The sequence below is a fragment of the Rhipicephalus microplus genome, chromosome 4, assembly GCF_043290135.1.
Source record: "Rhipicephalus microplus isolate Deutch F79 chromosome 4, USDA_Rmic, whole genome shotgun sequence".
NCBI lineage: Eukaryota > Metazoa > Arthropoda > Arachnida > Ixodida > Ixodidae > Rhipicephalus > Rhipicephalus microplus.
The window spans coordinates 224426449-224449233 of NC_134703.1; the positions used below are offsets into that span (position 1 = coordinate 224426449).

General features: G+C 48.9%; 1 protein-coding gene and 1 long non-coding RNA gene across 3 annotated transcripts; both read left to right on the forward strand.

The window, feature by feature from the left end:
* Positions 1–5071: 5071 nt before the first annotated feature.
* Positions 5072–7511, forward strand: LOC142813834 (uncharacterized). Its single transcript, XM_075891793.1, has one exon. It carries the CDS (start codon positions 5214–5216, stop codon positions 6753–6755), a length of 1542 nt encoding a protein of 513 aa, XP_075747908.1. The 5' UTR covers positions 5072–5213; the 3' UTR covers positions 6756–7511.
* A 7-nt stretch (positions 7512–7518) lies between these two features.
* Positions 7519–21396, forward strand: LOC142813836 (uncharacterized). Of its 2 annotated transcripts, none has more exons than XR_012894693.1 (2): positions 7519–8649; positions 16517–21396. It is a non-coding gene; the product is annotated as an uncharacterized LOC142813836 (long non-coding RNA). The 2 variants fall into 2 exon arrangements; XR_012894694.1 differs by having other exon boundaries at positions 7519–8432.
* Positions 21397–22785: the final 1389 nt, after the last annotated feature.

A 22785-nucleotide genomic window follows, 5' to 3' on the forward strand; every position in this document is an offset into this window, starting at 1 on the left:
CTGTATTCTTGCCCAAGAAAGGTGATCCAGAATTTTTCTTCTCGTGGGAATGACCATAGGTTTCTGCTTACATGGTTGCAGCTCCACATTTCCAAGTTGTACGACTCGGACTGCCCTGCCGACGGCCCCTATTCTCTTTCTGCTCTAGCGGCCATGACCCTCACGTTCTTCCAAACCTTCTCCTCCTACCTACTTCTAAACTATTTTCTCCACTCTCCCGCTTCCCTTCAAGGGACTGAGCCGTGGTCTCGCAAGGAAAGATAGTGTTTTTTTCTTTTTCTTCAACCACACATTCATCCATTCAGGGGAAGCTTGCATGCAGTAACTGGTTTGGAAAGCAGGTAAGGTTCGCGGAAAGTCACCTCACCTACCCTGATTTGTTCCGGGTCAACGCTCTAGAGGTGCGCCAAAAGAGGCCACAACACGAAAGTCATACTTCGAATTCTTTAGGGCTGTTGGCTCCCCTCCTCAATAACTCTTTGGACACGCTTGACTGACTGACGGCCTAGGAAGAGCTGTCGGAAATCGAGGCAGCTTGATTTGTTCGACGTGCCACGAGACGCGCTGAAAAATTAGCCGAGAAGTTGGGATCCATCGTCAGGTATGTTTCCCACACTCTGTGGTACTTTCAAGTCTTCCACTCCCCCAGGCCCTAGCCTGCCTAGCGCTGCAGGCCCTATTCTGCACGTGCGATGCAACGTTATTGCACTGTGCTGTGTTGTGCCTATTATTGCATTATGACCTAGGTTGTGTTTCTCTCTCGCCGTGTGACGAACTGAACGTGCATCCTTTCTATTTCCTGGGTAGAAAAGAAGGCAGTGTTTGACTTTCTCTCTCTTTCTCTTTCTCGTTTTTTCATCTTTATTCGCTGCGCCGTGCTCCCTGCTGGGCTGCAGAAATTAGGCGCCTTCTTCTAACCACTACTGCCACCATTCGGGGGACGGAGATGAAGACGACAATTACTTTGCACTGCCCTGGACTGAATGGACATGCAGTCTGTCCAAATACAGTGATCTGCAAGGCGGCTTTCCTGTAAGGTTTATTTTCTAGCCAAAAACTATCCTTCACAGACTGCTTTTCTCCCTCATTGTGTCTTTACCTCTTCGAATTCCAGCGAATGCACGCGAGCACGCGAGTACAACAAAATGTCACCTCTCCAAATTCCAGCAAAGGCACGCGAGCACAAGATCTCAAAAAGGTGAATGGCAAAAACAAAATGAGCGAGAAAAGCAGTCTGTGAACGAGAGTTTATGGTTGGAAAACTAACCTTACAAAAAAGCTGCCTTGCAGATTATTGCAAACTGTCTATTGTTTTCTCCTGCAGAGAATTTTAGGAAGACCATGGCTTAAAACGTGAGCACCGAGACGCTCTGAACCAGCTCTCAAGCACTCATCAAGCTTCCATGATGCTACCTTTAGTGTGTAAATAGTGAACATAAACGTCGCTCTTATCAGCCCCGGCTACTATGCTTGACTTCTACCTGAGACTTGGCTAGCTCCTTCGAACACATCACGAGCAAGCAAAAGGGCACGGAGCTGTAAAGATGAAAATGTGCAACATCACATCCCTTTTATTACGTGACATATTCGTTCTCCGCCGCATTCGCCCGATCGTGTCCACATATAACTTTCCAGTTTTATAGCGACGACACACCGTTGATTGCGGTCACATCACTGAATGGCATTTAAACAGCGGTTGCAATATTTATTTGCAAATTACTCCTTCATAAAGTATGGTGAAGTAATTTATTATTTGGCCACCTGAGGAGCTTTCTAACTTGACTTATTTTTTTATCAAGACTTGAATATAATGTTAAGTTTTATTTGGTTGACTCTGAGCATTACCTTCGCAACAGAAGTACATCTTTCAGCGACAATCATTCTTAACCTCTCCCAGTGCCAGTAGGTCCGTTCAAGTTACGTGATGAAAACCAGTTTGCGGAACTATGTCATATATGACATGTCGCTCAAATGTCGGTCTCTGCATTTTTGATGAATACAGCCGTCTTTTGTAAATTGTCTACTGGCAAGTTTTTTAAATTTTGTTTTGTTCTTTTTAAAACTCGTGGTCTCAGACAAGCTTATTACGCCTTCTCTCACCACTGGATAGCCGTTGTTACGCGCGGCGCCTGGGCCGACGGGGGAGGGCCGCGTTCTTTGTTCATCAAACAAGTCACCGAAGGGCTGCCAGCCTGCTGTCCGCCGTGTACTGTCCATCTTAGCCGGGAAGTGAGGTGGCATTCCGACACCATAAGACGTTCGACGAGAAGACCACAATGGTTTCTTGGTGTCACAGGTGCAGTGTGGTGGCCACGCCCCATTCAAAGACCTTGACTTGAGCGAGTGTGAGCGGCACAGTCAGAAATGGTGTGTGTGTCTCATGATTCAACAGCGCATTCTGGACCAATTCCCTGATTAAGTCAAAACGTACAGTCGCGGCCACTGTTAGAGGGAACGTGGCACGCGTGGCCGCTCTCTTCGGGCCACCAAGCGGACGCCGCGCGAAGTATTGCGGCGCAAGCGCAATCAGCGCCAGAGGCGGAGTTGGGTGCGCGTCGTCTGCTACGGTGCCTCCCACTTCGCCGCACGCGCTCTGGTCCAAAATACTGTAGCTATGGAGCTGGATAGAAAGTATTTGAACTGGGTTATCTCGGCGCGCCGTTCATGCTACACCCAGTATTCGGCTTCGAATTTCAGACGTTCGTTTTTGTGGCAAAATGAAGTTGGTCGCTGAAATTTCACTTGGTTACAAAAGGAGCACGTGGCTTAAGATTAACAGTGTGCCTTGGATGCTTCGCATGTCAAACAGCGCATTTAGGCGACGAAACTTACGCCCACTTTTGATAAAACTCTGCTCGTTATGAGATTAAAAGGGGCTGCATGTGTTCTTAGTGTGGCATTTCGTCAAAGCAACACCTTCCGGCATGGCCAGAGTTCCTGAGAGTGAGCGCTGGGAAATCGTCGAGCTCTATTTCAAGGGTAGGTCGCAGCGAAAAATCGCCGAAGCTACGGGAAGAACGCTCAAGACAGTCAACAGGATCGTAAGAGCATTTAAATCTTGCCGCCGGATCAAGGATGCTCCGCGGAAGCCGAGGTCTCGAGTTACGACTGAACAAGAGGATGCTTGGATCGTTGTGGCGGCAGCCGTGAAGCCAGGTCTCTCTGCTCAGCAAATCAAAAATACCCTCGACTTGAGAGCATCCGTGACAACGGTCAAGCGACGCCTCCGGGAAGCGGGTCTGAAGAGCAGGATTGCAGCCCAAAGGCCTCTTCTTCGCGCTCAGAACAAAGAAAAACGGCTGCAGTTTTCTCGACAGCATGCGCAACGTTCAGCTGAGGAGTGGAAGCAAGTCGTCTTCACAGACGAGTGCACGTTCAATACATCGTGCGATCAGCAAGCCCGTATTTGGCGCCCTGACAACACCCGGTAAGCTACACGAGAATGTGTTTTTGGAAACGTGCTTTTCGTAAGAAAGAAATGTCCTTCCAGCATGGGCTTCCAATTTTGTACAGTGAATACGTTTAAATGGGTGTGTCATTCCGTTTGCATGCACACATCTCGAGACTCCCGGATGCTTTCGTTTTCATGATAATTATTGATTATGAGGTTTAACGGCCGACGCTACACAGGCGATGCGACGCGTCGTAGGGGGGGGGGGGCGCTCCGGAATAATTTTGACCACCTAGGAATAATTAACGTGCACCCAAATTGTTTAGAAGAACGCAGTGACGACTTATGAGACTTCGGTTAATCGTAAAGGCATTTCAAACACTGCACGTTTAAACATAGCTTGAACAAGTTCGTAACGGCTTCAGCTATCTGTAAGTTTCCTTATTTTATGCGTTCACAATCGGTAGTCTAGACACCCAAATGTTCTTTTCTTTTTTTCCTTGATGCAGGTACCAGCCAAAGTTCTTACAAAGAGTCTCGAAAAGCGGAAGGTCAACTGTAGGTGTTTGGGGCATGATCAAAAAGGACGGTCTCGGACCTCTTGTGAGAATCGACGGTACGTTCACAGCGAACAAGTACTGCGAAATTTTGACCACAGTGGCCCATCGCGAACTTGCAAAGGTGCACTTCTCCGGGGCTGGTCCTGTATTCCAACACGACCGTTCGCTTGTGCACACTTCGAAGAAAGTTGAAGCCCTACTACGCCAGCTCAACATCGCCGTTTTAGAGTGGCCGCCCCAGTCACCAGACTTCAATATTATTGAAAATATTTGGGGCCAAATGAAAGCGGCACTCACATCCAAGCCCCTCCATGGAATGTCAAGGGACAGCCTTTGGAGAGCAGTCCACGCTGAATGGGAACGCCTTAAGCTGGATACCACACTTGTGAATTCGTTATACAGTTCCCTGCCACGTAGGATGGCTGCCGCGATTGCCTCCGGAGGAGATGCAACCAGGTATTAAAATTCGCCTTCGTCATTAGTTCGGACATTGCACCCAGCTGCCTCGATTGTCTCCGAAAGGAAGGAGACCATCATCTAAGCTTCATTTGCAGCCATGGTCTTGGCTTTATCGTATATAAAATAAATCTGAAGCACAGATTTATCAGTATCTCTTGTTTGTCGTGTGATTTTTTTTAAATTCCTTAGCATGCCAATTATGAAACCCACCCTCTGTGATCAAACGAAACTTTTAGAGGTAAAAGGCGCAGTTAATATTTAGGCATATAACATGCCTGCGCGCTTTCATAACTGCTTTATAATAGTATCTATTGACGCGCCATTGCTACAGGGTTTGTGTATTCCAAAGCGCGCGCGCAATCTAGGTTTCGAGGCGAAGTGGGAGGCACCGTAGCAGACGACGCGCAGCTAACTCCGCCTGTGGCGCTTATTGCGCTTGCGCCGCAATGGTTCGCACGGCGCCCGTCGTGGCGCTCCGCGGAGCGCGGTCACCCGCTCCGTGTTCCCTCTTACAGTGGCCGCGACTGTACACTTTATAGTGAGCTCCCCAGCTCATTTGTGTAGAGGTCACCACCCTTCAGTCATTAAGTTCGGCTGCCACTAGCAGGTGGCGCCCCTGAGATTGTATATATTCTGCCCCGAATAAAGTGGGAGGCCCCTTTTTGTTAGCTGAGCAGCTGTCGTGCGTATCGTCTCTCTCCGCTCGTGCTCTGCCACGCTGGCACGGCACCAGCCACAAGACATGGTGTCATAAGTGGCTGCGTAACACCCCCTCATCCCGAACTCGCCCGTACCGCACGACGATGGCGCCGAATAAGCTCAGCCTCAACTTCCAGCCGCCCGCACCATTCGACTTTGTGAACCCGGGAACCTGGCCAGCATGGCTCCGCCGCTACGAGGACTACGCCGTCGTTTCCGGCCTGACTCAAGCATCCGGCGACATGCAGGTACGCTCGTTGTTGTACTGCATGGGGCCGGAGGCCCACCCACTTCAGGAGACGTTCTCGCTCGACACCGCATCAATCGCCTCATTTCAAGCGGTTGCCGCTAGCTTCACCGACCACTTCGTGCATCCGGCGAATGAACTGTACGAGTCGTCGCGTTTTCACCGGCGTGTTCAGTTACCCGACGAGAGCGTCGACGCCTACTACGCCGAACTGTGTAGAATGGTGAAGCGGTGCAACTATCCGTCAGCTGAGGTGGAGCAAAGGCTTGTACGCGATAGATTCCCGCATTCTCTTTGGCCGGCTGTTTTGACGCTGTTGCACGAAGGACACCAAGGCATCAACAGGACGAAAGCTCTCGCTCGAGAGTCCATTTGGTGGCCTGGCATTTCGGCAGACATTGCCTCTCTGGTAACTAACTGCGAGCAATGTGCTTCCACTCGGGTGAACCATGCAGAGCCCCTGGTCTCCACAGTCCTACCTGGACGTCCCTGGGAACTTGTCGGCGTGGACCTGTTCCACCTCCGCAGCCAGACATTCATCTTGGTGGTGGACTACTACTCCAGGTACCCTGAAGTTGTAACCTTGCGGAGCACAACGGCTCGGGCAGTCATCAACGTTCTCAAAAGCATCTTTGCCCGGCATGGGATTCCGCGAGAAGTCAGATCAGACAACGGTCCACCGTTCTCTTCACGCGAGTTTGCAGCATTGGCGGCATCGTACGGCTTTGACCACGTCACCAGCAGCCCGCACTTTGCGCAATCGAACGGAGAGGCGGAGAGAATGGTCAGGACAATCAAGGAGTTGTTTCGCAAAGCAACAGACCCTCATCTGGCCTTGCTCAGCTACCGGGACACCCCCGGAGTCGATGGCTTCAGCCCGGCCCAGCTCTTGATGGGACGACAACTCCGAACCAAAGTGCCGAAACAGGACTCCCAGTTATGTCCTCATTGGCCGTCGAGGAAAGATGTGAGGAGAAAAGATGCAGCCTACAAGCAGAAACAGGCCGCTGACTTTAACAGGCATCACAGAGCTCAAGATCTGTCATCGCTCCGAACAGGCCAGTGTGTCTGGGTACGACCTGATCAGGTCAAAGCTACAGTGCTTAGCCCAGCACGCCGACCACGAAGTTATGTTGTGGAAACGGAGCAGGGTGGCGTCCTACAGCGCAACCGGCGTCACCTAGTGCCTTTTGCACCTCCTGCGCCAAGGGTGGAACCACCGCCGCCTGAGGAGCAGGAGCCACAGCGAACACTGCCTCCTCTGGAACCCCAGCGAACTACTACAGTGCAACCACCCGATTCCCTTGGACTGCCCCCTGCAGACAGTGACCGCAGTGATGGTGTGACACGAACACGTAGTGGCCGCCGTGTTGTGCCTCCGAACCGCCTGAACTTGTGATGTGCAGTATCTGGCGTCCTCCGTCTGGTCTTCAAGGGGGAGATGTAGAGGTCACCACCCTTCAGTCATTTAGTTCGGCTGCCACTAGCAGGTGGCGCCCCTGAGATTGTATATATTCTGCCCCGAATAAAGAAGGAGGCCCCTTTTCGTTAGCTGAGCAGCTGTCGTGCGTATCGTCTCTCTCTGCTCGTGCTCTGCCACGCTGGCACGGCACCAGCCACAAGACAATTCGCAAGAGACCTCTCGCCCTGTCTGTGTTAAGTTTGCCATCTTACTCCTGAGTGCACATGCGTTTTCTTTTCTGTCTCTCTACACGCCCTTTCTTGCCCCTATTTCTCAACCCTCAGTGCTAGGCAGCAAACCGGATGCCAAGATATGATTAATCCCCCAGCCTTCCTTTCTCTCTCTTGCCATCTTACTGCCTTGGCATCTTCATCCCGGGTATCCAATGTCTTAAAAGGCCGGTACAAACAGACAAGTTAAAGAATAAAACAGATGGTGAATATTTTCTGCAGCATGTTCAGACGCAGCATATAAGTGGTCATCCTCGAAAATTATCAACTTTAACACCGCGGACAGGTGCTGATATACCCTGAGTAGGTTTGAGCATGTATTATGCCTCGACGCTTTTAATCTTCATTAAACTTCTCCCTTTCGATTTCATCCTTCGGGGTTTTGTGTAGTTCTTCATCTAACGCCTAACCTCCATGTCCTTCCTCATTTATTCCTCCTCCTCCCTTCATCTAACGCGCTGCATTCGTGCTGCACTGCTACCGCTTCATTTCTTCTTTATGTACGCCCTGTTTCGGGCACAATTATAGGCTGCCATCTTGGACTGATAATGATGCCGTTTTCAATCCGTATGAATATTCGAATTGTGCTATGGCGAACTCGCACGCATCAAAACGCTGGGCCATTACATTCAACGTCGTATCACCATATTCATAGCTAATTACGACACAAAAAACAAATTGCTTCTAAGCCTAAGATGGCAGTGGCTATGTTTTACTGTAACTGTTACATTTATTTTTTGTCAATTTGTCCTATATGTCATTTCATGCAGCGGCCGCCGAACTCGTTCCGCTGTGCATAGTGGTCCTCTGGGTCTCTGAAGCTGGATGAAGATAACTAAGAAGCCTGGTTTTTACTGGCTACATAAAATGTGAAACGAAGCTATAAATCACGATGAAAAAGAAGAGAAATCTGTGAAAAGTCAGTACTGGCGCATAAATGACGCGCCGATGAAAAACGTTGGCGGCGGCGGCGCGCCGACCAGTCGGCGCACACCTCTACCAACCAGCTAAGCATTTTTTATTTGCGGCCCATAGGGGCGCATCAGTCGAGAATTGTTCAAGACCTGCAACTGCACCACTGTTTCTGAGGCCATGCAAAGTGTTGCGTTGTTGCACCGTCCGCCACAAGTGACGCTAGCGACCGACAACATTTTCAGAATGAAGGAGAGAAAGGGTGTGGCAGCTGTTTTTCTTCTCATGCGGCAGGCATCTTCCTAGAGAAGGCGTTGTTTTTTAGGGGGATTTTTTGATCTAAGGATTTTCGATGGTAGCGTCGTTGACGTCGTTACACGGAGGAAGGACCTTTCCTTACGGAGGAAGGACCTTTCCTTCCTCCGTGACGTCGTTACGTCGCAGCTGAGCTTTTCGGAACGCCGCCACGCTGGTAGGTGTTCTGTGGCCACGCCGCTTCGCCGGTCGTTGAGGCCTGATGGGTGTTCTCTGGAAGTACTTGCATACCTTTCGCCGTGCTTTGTACCCGTGAGCCGTGCAGCTTTCGTGTCGACAACGTGGTACACGAACCGGTGTCCATAGCGATCTCAACATACGACTTCTCGATAGACAGCCGTCGCAGACTGCAATGCGCTGCCTTGCCACAACAGGTAAGCAGATGTCTCTTTTATTTGGAGTTGTACTCTGCCCTGCTAGTCGCCGTGTCATATGTAACAGCGAGAAATGCCTGTTTATATGAAATAGCTATGCCGCCGAGATTTGAGAACACTTTCGCAGAGGCTTCCCATGTAGATAAGCACAAAAGTGCTAAATTCTCTGATAAATCCTCCCATTACCCTGGTATGCTGGAATGGCGAAATTAAATTGTTTCGCGTTGATCATTTGGGAGTGAGAAAATAACGCTGGTATAATTGTAATGACATCGCATGCTCAGGTAGAAACATACATACGCACGCTTTTGTGGAACTTCGATTAGTTTCTGTCGAAAAAAAAAAAAATCATTGCTTCAAGCGCGTTAGGAGATACTGCACAAACACCTTTTGTCTCCGTAGCAAACGCACAAGGCAGTGAGGCCGAACTTGTGAATGTCAGTTTGGTCAATTTGTATTTGCTTTTATTGCGTGCTTCTCTGCAGCGCACGTGCACGGCGGTGAAGCCGAACGTGTAAATGCCATTTTGGTCAATTTGTGTTTGACTTTACCACGTGCTTTCCGCAGCGCACGCGCATGGCAGTGAAGCCGAAGATTTGTTTATGCACTGCATTGTTTGCTTTTCTTGCAGGCATAGAAGTGAGCGTTCCAAGTTAAAAACGGTGGGTATTTTCCTTTACGTTGATGGAACGACTTAAATTTTTCTTAAATTATGTGGAGGCATTTGTCATTGACTTGCCACCAAAATCCCAAACTGTCATAATACGGAATACCACATCATGTTTTGGTGCTCTACACACTGCTGTACCAGGGAATCGACATGGAGGCTGCCCCTCATGCGAATACATACTGGGCGATAGAAGCGCCATGGGATGAATCTGTAAGCTACTTCAAAAAGTTAATTAGAGCGCGAAAGCTTGACACGATCACTCATCCACGCAAACACCCATGCATCAAACACACAGCGCTCAATGCGCTTAGAATGTAAGCTACTATTCAGTCGAGCTGACATCCTTAAAGCCCAGAGATTGGGATCACGCATTGACCCAAATTTACTGACACACTCACTGCTACGCTCCACTGTGTACCGAGAAAAGTGCCCCTGGAGCGTAGTGGTGCCAACACTTACACATATTATGTACGAGTGTACTTCATGTCCCAGTGAAGTGAACTCAATATAGACCAACACAATACCACATCGGTTGTTAGAATCGCAACTTTCTGAGAAGGCCTTGAAGAGCGTAGTGGTTGCCTTGGACTAGGCCCCATTAAGCTGGTAGTGATGAAGCCCTAAGAGCCTTTTGCTCTGAAGAACACTTCAGCTATAGAAACGTTCCCACTATTCTTGCTACAGCCCAACATACGCAAGCTTGTTTGGACAATTCGCTTTGCTAACATCTGTGGCATCCCCTCTGGGTCCTTTTACACCAAAGCCTACCAGAGACACTAGGAAGCTTTTGTTTCTCAAAGTTTGTTTACGTTCAGCTAGAATCTGATTTTTCAATATAATCTACTGAGTAAACTACTTTAATAAATTTAAAATATAGCATCTTAATCGATTTAACAAAACTGCAACCAAAAAGCAAATAGAATGGCGACTGCAATGTAGTCTTTTATTATTAAAGCGGCAAGTAGGGCTTGTCAATACATTATTTTCGTGCACTGCAGCACACTTGTAATGCACTGAAACATGACTTACAAAAAAGCGACAGTTCGGCTAGTTGGTTGCTTATGCTTGAATGTAAAAACAGCACAAAATTACCAACAGACAGGTGGAAGAAGAGATGACATGGTGCTGAACTTGCAACTAAAATTTATTATAACAAACACACACACATATCAGGCAGAGGACCTAGTCACATGGCACACCGTGGCGACTGCGCAGCATTCGTATCTCTTTGTAATTTTGTGCTCTTTTATAGCAAAAGATGTTATGAGATCAAAACTCTGGTCACGTGCCGCACCGGAGTTGTCCACCGACGCCAGTGTCTATAATCAATATCCCGGGCTAAGAAAAACAAAAATCCTAGTACCAAGGACACAGTGGGGCTTGAACACGGGTCCGCTGTGTGAGGACCTAGTTTACCCTACACAGGTAAGAGTCACAATGCAATGCGCTCATAATTGGTGAAGTAACTTTGTCAGCCGTCGTAACCTGTGCTCCTTCCCTTGGGCCGAAGTTTGCTGTGGCACTCGGAGAGTCAAGGCCAGTACAGCTTTCTTTTCTACGTAAGGTTTCGCATGAAGCCTCTGCCGATGATAGTGCACGTCTTTCAGAAGGGTAAACATTCTTAACAAATGCAAGACCTTTAAACCGGACCCAACAATTCGATGAGCGGCATCTCTTCTACGCGACAACTCTATCCACATTCTCCTGGCCGATAAGGAAGGTGATTTACGGTTTTACTGAGCAAAAATATTAGAATCAATGTCAAGAAAAGCGATTCTTGCAGTCGATTCTCACTCCAATGTTTCATTGAGTAAACAGAAGTCTAATGCAAAAAGACTGTGTGACAAGCTTAATCTTAAAGTTTGATTAAAGCAATCGATAACAGCAAAAACAATTTTTAAATTTCTTTCTTAGTGCAAAAATGCACAAGGTAAACGTTCCTTTTTGGACCATTGTCAATGAATCTGAATTAGCGTAATCTCAAGCTTTTAGTAATAAATGACCTTTTTATCGTGATTAAATCTAACCAGGTTTTGGACGTCTTTAACACTTTCACTGACAAGTGCTATCAGGCTTTATCTATTGGCATCAAAGATCTTTCTTATACCCTGCCTCATAACCTAATCCTTGAGTGTGTTGAGAATTCCACTGAGAAACACGGTTTCATTGCTTTCCGAAACTGCAAGGATTTCTGCTAGGGGTTTCTTAGAAATTCCAAGCTTTTATTAGCAATCTATGTATGAAATGTTTGAAGGGATCCTACACCTACAGAAGCAAGGCGTATGCACTAGTTCCTGCATTTCTCGGTTCTTAAGAGACCCACTTCTTGCTCAATTCAATTATGAACTCAATGGCTCGATCACCGATAAAAATGTTCTTAGCATATTCCAAAATGTATCTCATGATTACCTAATTGTTTTAAATCGTGACCTGCGTGACTTAGAACTATAAAGCAAAGTGCTACTTGATGTGATTTCTAATGTGATGAGCCCGTTTAGCCTAACCCATGAACTCCCATGGCTAAATTAGATGTTTAGATATCCGGTTTCGTTTTGTAGGTGTTAGCATCTGCTGGTGCTATGAACCATGCACTAACATACCACTACTGCCTTTGAAGTCCGCCTTATTAAACAAGCTATTGCCACATCGTGCCTCAGACACTCGGGCAAACCTTGACGCTGTGGGCGAACCTTGCCCACAGCGTCAAGCTGAAAGGCTGACTGGTCCTGGCCATGTCAAGCTACTCCTCATTTCAGTTGCAGACAGCCTACTTAAGAAGGTACGCCACCACCCGCAAAGTTGAGAAGCCATTGCACCACTCAGGCAGAAGGTACAGATGTTAGAAAAGCAAGTTGTCCAAACAAGCTTGCATATGTTGGGCTGTAGCAAAAATAGAGGGAACATTTATGTAGCTGAAGCGTTCTTCAGAGCGAAGGGATCTTAGGGCTTCATCGACTACCCGCTTAGTGGGGCCTAGTCCAAGGCAACCACTAGGCTCTTCAAGGCCTTCTCACAAAGTTGTGATTCTAACAACCGATGTGGTATTGTGTTGGTCTATATTGAGTTCACTCCACTGGGACATGAAGTACACTCGTACATAATGTGTGTAAGTGTTAGCACCACTGCGCTCCAAAGGCACTTTTCTCGGTACACAGTGGAGCGTAGCAGTGAGTGTCAGTAAATTTGGGTCAATGCATGATCCCAATCTCTGGGCTCCGAGGATGTCAGCTCGACTGAATAGTAGCTTACAGATTCATCCCATGGCGCTTCTGTCGCCCAGTAGTATTCGCATGAGGGGCAGCCTCCATGTTGATTTCCTGGTACAGCAGTGTGTAGAGAGCACCAAGAGATGACATGTTCTTCCGTAATATGACAGTTTGGGATTTTGGTGGCAAGTCAGTGACAAATGCCTCCACATAATTCAAGAAAATTTAAGTCGTTCCATCAAGGTAAAGGAAAATACGCACTGTTTTTAACTTGGAATGCTCAATTCTATGCCTGCAAGAAAAGCAAACAATGCAATGCATTAACAAGTTCGGTTTCACTGCTATGCATGTGCACTGCGAAGAAGCACGAGGTAAAGTTAATTGAAAAATGACCCAACTGCCACTCACACGTTCGGCTTCACAGCCGTGCACATGCACTGCTGAGAAGCACACAGTAAAAACGAATACAAATTTACTAAACTGAAATTCACAATTTCGGCCTCACTGCCTTTGTATGTGCGCTACAGAGAACAAAGGTGTTTGTTCTTTTAACGTACTTGAAGCAATAATTTTAATTTGCTATGGAACTAAGCACAGTACAGTTCCACAAAAGCATGCGTATGTATATTTCAACCTAATTATTTCGGGCCATTGCAATTACACCAGCGTTATTCTCCAATGCTAAATGGCCGACCCGAAACACAGTTTAATTTCGCCATTATCGCATTTCAGCGTGATTAGAGGATGACTCGGAGCAAGTTACACAATTTTTCAGGATGCTATAACCGGTGCCAAAGAATTCAGCAATTTAATACTTATCTACATCGGAAACCTCTGGGAAAATGTTCTCAAATCCCGGCAGCATAGTTCTTTATTATGTCATGCTGTCTGATTTGAAAGGTATTTCTGGCCATTACATATTGAATTGCGATCTACCGCGCAGAGGACAACTAAACAATTGACTGCTTACCTTTTGTGGCAAGGCAGCGCACTGCAGCTCGCTACGTCTGTCGATCGAGCAAGTAGTACAGTCACCCCAGTGTTGACGAAATGGCTACGGGGCAGTGATTCGCGTGCTACGTTGTCTACTAGAGAGCTGTACGATTCGCAGAGACAAAGCACGGTGTAAGAAAAACTTCGCTCGATCAAGGCCACAGAACGGCAGGGCGCGAGCTTTAAACAGCAACACACCAGCGCCTACGAATCTAGGGACAAATGCACGAAATATAGTCTTTCTCGGCTGTACCTAAGCAACACGACGCAAACGTCCCCAGATTTCTTGCGCGTGCGTGAAATGAGGGCTACTCTTTAGTGGGTGTGATGGTTACGGAACGTTCGTCACTATGTTTGTTGATAGCGGACGAGAAAGGATTAACATGAACTTTTTATTTCATGGCATGGGTGGAACGGCTGACGGCGATGGATACGCCACAGTGTGCAGCGCCGTTGAGTCGGACGTCGCGGCCAACCCAGCAGTCAGGGTCGCAACTCCGGAGGTCCAGGATAAGGCCACGGCTCACGAGGACCACCGGTAGGCCTCGCCCACGAACCTGCTCCCGGCCACTGCACCCAGGCAGGAGCCGTTCGGCAGGTCTCGGCCTTGAACCTTGAACAGACACACCGGAGCTCGACCTGGCCGACACGTACGGGTCTCACGTCCGGCTCAGGAACGCTGCCAGGAACTCGTCCTCTCGAGCGGTGCACCGCTTCCTCTGCCTTCATGGCCTCAACCCTCGAGCTCTCTCTTCCGCACGTTCCTTCTTCTTGGCCAGGGCACCGCCAGGTACCCTTGGGTGCACACTGCAGTTCATGAGCTGGCGGCCCACGTCCGAGTCTGGCGCGTGGCTCGGTACGGCTCGGCACCGCTCGGCGATCCTCGATTCAGCCAGCAACTCCCCTGGCCCCTGTATCCTCGGCCACCCTGGACCTCGCCCGGCTCCGTGGTCCTCCGTGCACACGCCCGCGTCTCGCCCGGCAGAACGTCTCGCTCGTCCCTTGCCGATGTGCGACACTCTGGTGACACCGGCGCTTGATGGCATGGGTGCGACTACTGAGCAGTCAACCCGCATCGGAGACGCGATGCTCCATGCGGGGAATAGTCAGCCCGTCCAGCGAAGAGCGTGCGCCGAGACGCGATGCTCGACGCAACCGTGACCATTAGCCAGGCCACGTTCATCGCTATGTTGAACGGCTGACCGCGGAGACGCCTCGCCGAGATCCGCGATGCCCTCGGCAAGGAAGAGAACAGCAGGCCAGGCCGCGCCCCGAGATGCAGTACTCGTGCCGGCAATGCCGCCCCAGCTGGTAGTTGGACGACAGTAGCGTGGACAGCCGCGTTCCCTGGCCGGAACCTGGATCGCCTGCGTCCGACGCTTCGGCCCGCTGTCTCCCGTCTGCCGCTGCTCCGGCTCGTCCCCAGCCACACAGCCTACTGCCACGTAATGGTCGCACGTGACCCAATCGTGGCACGCCACCTCTATGGGCCACCACTGGTCATCTGCTGATTGGCGCACAGTTGCCTCGTAATCGCATGTGCCTTCTTCTCTTCTTCTTCATTTCTTGTTGTCGCCTTCGTGCCACCTGCCGTTCGCCTTCTTCAGTTCTGGTTTACGTTCCTCGGCGTCTTTAAGTCCTTTCCTTACAGTGGGCAACATTGTGCATCAATTTTTTGCTGGCAACATTGTGGGCATTGCCTAGCCTCCTAGGTTTGAAGGTCTCGTAATGATGGGTAGTACACACATTTGCCTAGTCTTCGTACTTGCCGGCGGCGAATCGTACTTGCGGCTTTGTTTATTACTGATTACGGTTTTGTTTTGAAAGAAAGAACGAACCCTTTTGAATTTAGGGACTTGATTCGAAATAGTAAGCCTAAAAGAATAAGGTTGTGAAGCGCAAATGGTGAACATTTGTTAATTTATGTTTTCGTGAAAAAACAACTCCAAGCCACACGAACACACACGGAGCCAGAAGCAGGCCAGAAGTACGAAAATTAGACAAATGTGTGTACTACCCATCATTCCCATGTTCGCTGAAGCGCCGTGTGTTGCAACTCTCATAGACACTAGCGCCAGAGTTCCCTCTAGTAAGTATTGTGAGAAACTCTATGGTCATTTGCTCAAGATAGCCAGCGTGGCCAGACCAAATCGGTGTGTGACGGTTAGTTCTAGTTCGAAGTGGTGAAACGCTTCGTGAAAGCGCTGCGCGGAAAGCCAGAGTGGCACTGTTATGCCTGCGAGTCCGCAGCGAACGTCCATGCCTCGGAAAAAGGAAATCTGTGTCAAGGCCAACACGCAAGCCCGCCTGACACGATCAACAACTCAACGGCGTCATCACGCGACGGCACCTTTCTGGTGCGCACGTGCAGCGAGTCACCTAAGCCAGCGAGCCCGTCGAGCAAGCAACCGGCGCCTTCCTGTCTGGCGGGTCTGACACAATGCCTGGCGACGTCACTCGTCCTTGGGTGCAGCCACCTGCAGCGCAGCCTCTCCAGATTCGATGAGAAAGAATGACGCGGCCCAGTGGCGACCCCATCGGAGGAGTCTGACCTCATGACCAACGGCGCTTCTGGTTGGACATTAGTTTTCTCAAAGAATCCACCCGGTGCATATAAAAGAAGCCCTGCGGCGTGTCGCGAGCAGCAGACCTATGTGAGAGCAGGCATGTGTGTCGCAGTTGAGCTATGTGTTAGCAGCAGACGTGTGTCAGAGAAGAGAGCTATGTGATAGAGAGTTGAGCTATGTGTTAGCAGCAGTCCTATGTGAGAGCAGACATGTGTGTTGCAGTTGAGCTGTGTGTTAGCCGTTGAGCTATGTGTGAGCAAACCTATTTGAGAGCAGACCCATTTGAGAACAGACTTATGTGTTAGAGAGGAGAGCTCGGCTCTTCGGGTCTATAAGCTGTCGGCCCCAGTGCCGAATTTGTAACGCCTCTGTGTATATGCTGTACATAAACATTGTTTAATTCACCGTCGTCTCGTCCGCTCGTCTATCAGCTCTGCGCAGAAGCAGTCGCGAGCTGAGAAACCTACGCTACCAAACGGCTGGTGACCCTCCCGGCGGAGTTCGAAGCAGTGGCGCCTTCGGGACCGTGTTGGCGTCGCCGTCTTTCATAAACAGTGGTTGCAGCGGTGAGATTTCGAGGCGCCCTTCGTAACGTCGTCGGAGGCGCGCTTCGTAACAGTGGTGGCAGCGGTGGGATCGGCCGGCGTCAGCGACATCGATGCGGTGAGTGCCTGATGTTTTCCCCTCAGTTCAGCAGACTACTCTAGCTCAGGTTGTAGTAGTTTAGAGAAGGGCTGTGTGAAGCATTGAAGTGAGCTTTGATCGTTTCAAGCAAAGTTGAAGTGCTTTGAAACCGAAGTTAATGCGGAGGGGGTAAACACGGGAGTGTGAAAAATTGCTTGCGCGTCTTGCTAGTTGACTTATAGTGGGTACGGCAAGTAAATTGTTAACAAGGGCAAACAGCAAGAGGCTAGTGTGAACGATGGAGAACCTTAAAGTGAAGGAACTCATGGAAATTGGTGAGGAACTCTGCATTACTTTGGGCCGTGCAAAACGAAGGCGATCCTTGAGATCATGAAGGATGAAGGAGTGTCGGCTAAGGAAGTCGATGAGGCCTCGGCGTATATCAAAGCACGCCGCGACGAAGCTGAAAGGCGAGAAGTTCGCGAACGTGAAGAAGCTGAAAGGCGAGAATGCCGTGAGGAGGCCGAGAGACAGGAGTCCCTCGAGTTGAAGCGAATAGAATGGGCAAACCTACAGTGTTCGCAAGCCCCTAGCGTAGCCTCTCCGACGATTCAGGTCAGCGGTCAGAGAATTCGCGACCAACTGCCACCGTTCGTAGTAGGCGAGGACATGGCCCTCACGCGATCGCAAGTGCGGAAGCTTTCGCGGGAGCGTGATCTTGTTCTATGTGGAGAAACAAGTTCAAAAGCAGCAAATCTGTTTGACCTTGGCGGCGAGTCGACGGAATCTCAAACACGAAATTCTTCGTGTGCGTCGTTTGAGCAGTCACTCGATCGGCCCGTCGCCGAAGCGACCGGCGCGGCTTCCGTAGCAGGGGGAGACGACATGGCGCCATTGAGTCAGAGCGAGGGGAGTGCAACGCTCTCGCCTGTAGCGGAAAGTTGGAGCGAGCTGTCGAGGGTTGATCGAGAGACGCTCATTCAAGAGCAGCGTGAGGACCTCTCGATAAAAGCACTAATGGAAAGCGTAAACTTGGGAAAAAAGAACAGGAATGTTTCTTTTTTTGAAAAAGCAGGGCTTTTGCATCGGAGCTACAGAAATGCGCAAGGTCGCAAGTATGAGCAGCTCTTGGTGCCACAAAAGTATCGTCGCCAACTATTGGAACTGGCGCATGAATACGCATGGGAGGGCATTTCGGCATAAAAAAGATTAAGGCTATAGTTTCCCTTGAGTTTTATTGGCCGAAATGCTGGAAGGATATCGAAGACTTTGTACGCTCATGCGACACTTGTCAGAGAGCGGGGAAATTCGCGGACAAGTGGAAGACACCCATGAAGCTTTCTGACACCAATTATGAAGTGAAATTAGGAAGGCGGCCAAACAAAATTTACAACTTGATGAAACCATACGTTCTACGTCAAGCGGTCGTAAATCTGCTGTTGAATGCTTCAGAGGAAGAGGGAGCAGAAATTTGGAGTTCTAGTGATGAAATCGAAAGTGGATCGGAGGTGATCTTGGAGCAGTTGAACCTAGAGCCTAGGTTAAGTGAAGTCCAGAAGGAGGACCAGAGAAGGAATGTTTCTTTTTATGAGAAATCTGGACTCCATTATTGTAGTTACACAGATGTGCAACGTCGCAAGTACAAGCAGCTGTTAGTACCGGATAGGTATCGTCGCCTAAAAGTGGCCGGTTACTGAGATGGAGCATGATGCTCCAACAGCGAAACTTTGACGTTCGCTAAAAGAAAAAAAAAGGAAAGCTAAACGCTAATGCAGACGCATTGAGCCGTGCGTTTAGTTAGTACCTTCTCCACCTTTCGGTTTCTCGCTGGCACATCGGGGCAAAATTTTGTCCTCCTCACGGCCTTAGATGACCGCTCTCGTCCAGAATGAGCTCAAGGAGCCAACTTTATGTTATATTCTAATTCGTTACGTTGTTGTACGTGTAAAAAAATTGAGTTCTCATTTTAAGAGTCTTGTGCCTCTTGATGTAGAGGGAACGAAATTCCGATAGACACGTAGCTAGGTATATGTTGTACTATACTTTGTCTGGTGTTCTGTCGGGTGACCGAGGGCACTTGCTTGTGTCGTGTGTTGTCTGTTGTCGAACTGTTCTTGACAAGTTGCAGATTCATCGACAAGTGCTGAAACCAAAGATCGTCAGAAGAGATGAGCGAAGCGGGTCGACAAGTTGTGGCGACAAGCCAGTGGAGCTTGGATCCGTCCTCAAGAATGGGATCTGTTCCCGGAACGGAGTCTGGAGCTGCATTCTCCCCATGGCCATGGAGGCAAACCTGGAGGAACCTGGCGAACGAGCGTGCCTGACATCCGAGCCACGTGGTAGCAGCTCGTCTTTCCGGCGCATTGTCTGGCGGCGGGGGTGCTGTTATGCCTGCGAGTCCGCAGCGAACGTCCATGCCTCGGAAAAAGGAAATCTGTGTCAAGGCCAGCACGCGAGCCCGCCTGACGCGATCAACAACTCAACGCCGTCATCACGCGACGGCGCCTTTCTGGTGCGCACGTGCAGTGAGTCACCTAAGCCAGCGAGCCCGTCGAGCAAGCAACCGGCGCCTTCCTGTCTGGTGGGTCTGACGCAATGCCTGGCGACGTCACTCGTCCTTGGGTGCAGCCACCTGCAGCGCAGCCTATCCAACGGAGGAGTCTGACCTCATGACCAACGGCGCTTCTGGTTGGACATTTGTTTTCTCAAAGAATCCACCCGGTGCATATAAAAGAAGCCCTGTGGCGCGTCGCGAGCAGCAGACCTATGTGAGAGCAGACATCTGTGTCGCAGTTGAGGTATGTGTTAGCAGCAGACGTGTGTCAGAAAAGAGAGCTATGTGATAGAGAGTTGAGCTGTGTGTCAGAGAAGAGAGCTATGTGATAGAGAGTTGAGCTGTGTGTCAGAGAAGAGAGCTATGTGATACAGAGTTGAGCTATGTGTTAGCAGCAGTCTTATGTGAGAGCAGACATGTGTGTCGCAGTTGAGCTGTGTGTTAGCCGTTGAGCTATGTGTGAGCAAACCTATTTGAGAGCAGACCCATTTGAGAGCAGACTTATGTGTTAGAGAGGAGAGCTCGGCTCTTCGGGTCTCTAAGCTGTCGGCCCCAGTGCCAAATTTGTAACGCCTCTGTATATATGCTGTACATAAACCTTGTTTAATTCACCGTCGTCTCGTCCGCTCGTCTATCAGCTCTGCGCAGAAGCAGTCGCGAGCTGAGAAACCTACGCTACCAAACGGCTGGTGACCCTCCCGGCGGAGTTCGAAGCAGTGGCGCCTTCGGGACCGTGTTGGCGTCACCGTCTTTCGTAAACAGTGGTTGCAGCGATGAGATTTCAAGGCGCCCTTCGTAACGTCGTCGGAGGCGCGCTTTGTAACAGCACGCACGAGCACAAGCGCTAAAGCGAAAGGAACTTTATTGGCGCCAAAAAATTTCAGGGTGGATAGTTTCGATTGCCAGCGAAGCACTCTTGCATAATAAACACGGCCAGTGTTGCAAATCTTGGAGGCCGTTTGTGTTTCTCCGCTAACGATCAACGAGTCTGAGCAACAGATGCCGTCACAGCAGACTGGCAAGCTCATTCATGTGATCGTAATCGCGTGGGACGCAGTTCTGTGGCTACGCCTCACCGCACAAAACGTCGGGGAGGCCTGAGCCCGGGCCGGTAACCCTGCAGGGTTTCCTTTTTTTTAAATAAAGTTTTGCCGTCCATCTAAGGTTTCCACTGGAGGTCTGTGGTGGTTTCTGACCTTCTGTCGCGTCCAAAAGTCCGAAAAATTGGACTCCGGGGCGTTGGAGCGTTCGAAATTTTAGACTTCCTTATACATTGATTCAATGGGGCTCGTGGCGGTGCCGCGAAGATGTCCGAATTATCGGGATGTCGGAAAATTCGGGTGTCTGAAAAATCGGCAGTTGAGTGTAGTGAATTTTATGTTCGAAGCAAATGCGAAGCAAATAGTGATTTTCATCGAATAATTTCGAAATGAATTTGAATGGTATGTATGACATATAATAAAAAAGGAATATTTCTTTCGAATTGAAATAAAATCGTATCAACATCTAACAGAACCCTGGGCTTCTTAAAACGCCACTTACGCAGCGCTCCGTGTCATGTAAAACTACTTGCTTATACATCATTAGTTAAATCTAAGTTAGAACATGCATCTCCCATTTGGAACCCGCCTAAAGTTGGTCTTACAAATTCCCTTGAATCCAATCAAAATCGTGCAGCTAGATTTATTCATGCTTCGTACTCATATGACATCAGTGTTTCATCCCTCAAAGCCACGTGTAACTTATCCCCTTTATCATGTCGCCGATGCATTGCAACCCTCTCATTATTTCACAAGCTTTTTCACTCTCCACTTAACCGCCCTCCTTACATTATCCCTGCAGCTCACATATCTCGTCGCACCGGCCATGCGCTTCAAGTTTTTCGCCCGCGTACCCATACTAAAACATTTCCTGCTTCTTTTTTTCCCAGAGCAGCAAAAGACTAGAATGGCCTTTCCCACGATATCGCCACAATCACCTCTCTATCAAGCTTCATGCATAATATTTCAGATGTAACTTCACATTTATCACTGTGACAAAAATATCGATTGTATGTTACCCACCCCTTATGTAATACCCTCTCGGGGGTCTTTAAGGAAATAAAAATGAAATGATATGAAATGAAAAACACAACTGCCTTTCCAGTGTAGCACTGTCTCTGATTGTTTTGTTATTCAAAGATTTATTCATTGACAAATCAGCTATGTGTGATAACACACAAAATATATTTTATAACCTATTTATTTCAGCATGATTTCCGGTAGGCAACGTCATCTTAAAAAATCAACATGTGGGCATTTTAGAGGCCATTGTTTGTTGTTGGCTCGCAGCAGAAGTTTGAGACACCATCTTGGAAATGAGTGAGGAGAAGGTGTAGCTCGCTAAGAAAAAACTCACTCAAGCCAACAAAAGCAACTGTTGGGCATTATTTTTTTTTCTTAAAATTTTCTATGAGCTTATGTTTCAAGCAGATGCCCGCATTAAACGTTGCACCGAACCAATAAAATGGCAAAATCTAACACCACGAAGACGCCACTCCGATGCTACCTACTCCGCCGGCAGGGACAGGGCCGACCAGTATGCCCGTCACTCAAAAACTCGTTTTTTCCCTTTTTTGTGAAGTGCCCGCAATGGTGGCTATATTTCTCATTCATCATAGGGAAACGTGGAGAGTCCTCAATTTGGTGTTTTTTATTCGTTGAGCACTCTCTGTTCACAGTCTCTTTCACCAACTTCTTGCATGCCATGGAGCTCGCAGAGTGCCGAGCTGTTAATCATACTCCACGAATATGTAGTCATGCAATGAAATCTTGACCCAGTTAAGGGCAGCTGGTTAGACTAAGCAGACTCTGACAACGCATACGTCGTGCGAACGTAATTCGATTTTGTGCGCCTTGTTTTAACACCCACATGGATACCTAGAAAACCCGAAATGGGGGCATGAATTCATGAATGGGTCAAGGAAGCACTCTTAACAGTGCAACTACATATATGAATGTACATAAATCTCTGACCCAGTCCACTACTACATGCATTCAGGTTGTTGTTCATTCACTTGCCTGTGTAGCACCCGCTGGGGCCCCGCCGTGGTGGTCTAGTGGCTAAGGTACTCGGCTGCTGACCCGCAGGTCGCGGGTTCAAATCCCGGCTGTGGCGGCTGCATTTCTGATGGAGGCGGAAATGTTGTAGGCCCGTGTGCTCAGATTTGGGTGTACGTTAAAGAACCCCAGGTGGTCCAAATTTCCGGAGCCCTCCACTACGGCGTCTCTCATAATCATATAGTGGTTTTGGGACGTTAAACCCACATATCAATCAATCAAGCACCCGCTGGGGGGAAGTAGCTTTAAAATAGGAGAAAAAAAAAAGAGAAAAGTGAGCCCCACAAATGTCTGTAGCTAAGTGTAACACCTCAGCAGTTGCTGGCAAAAAAATTGGATAAGGAGGAATTAAAAGGGATAGAGTGAAAAAATTGAGTAAAGATTGGGGCACGGTAGAAGTAGTCCGAAAATAGGGCACTGCTCG

What these genes read in the sequence shown, in the direction of transcription:
- LOC142813834 (XM_075891793.1), top strand. Translation starts at nt 5,214, where the DNA reads ATGGCGCCGAATAAGCTCAGCCTCAACTTCCAGCCGCCCGCACCATTC.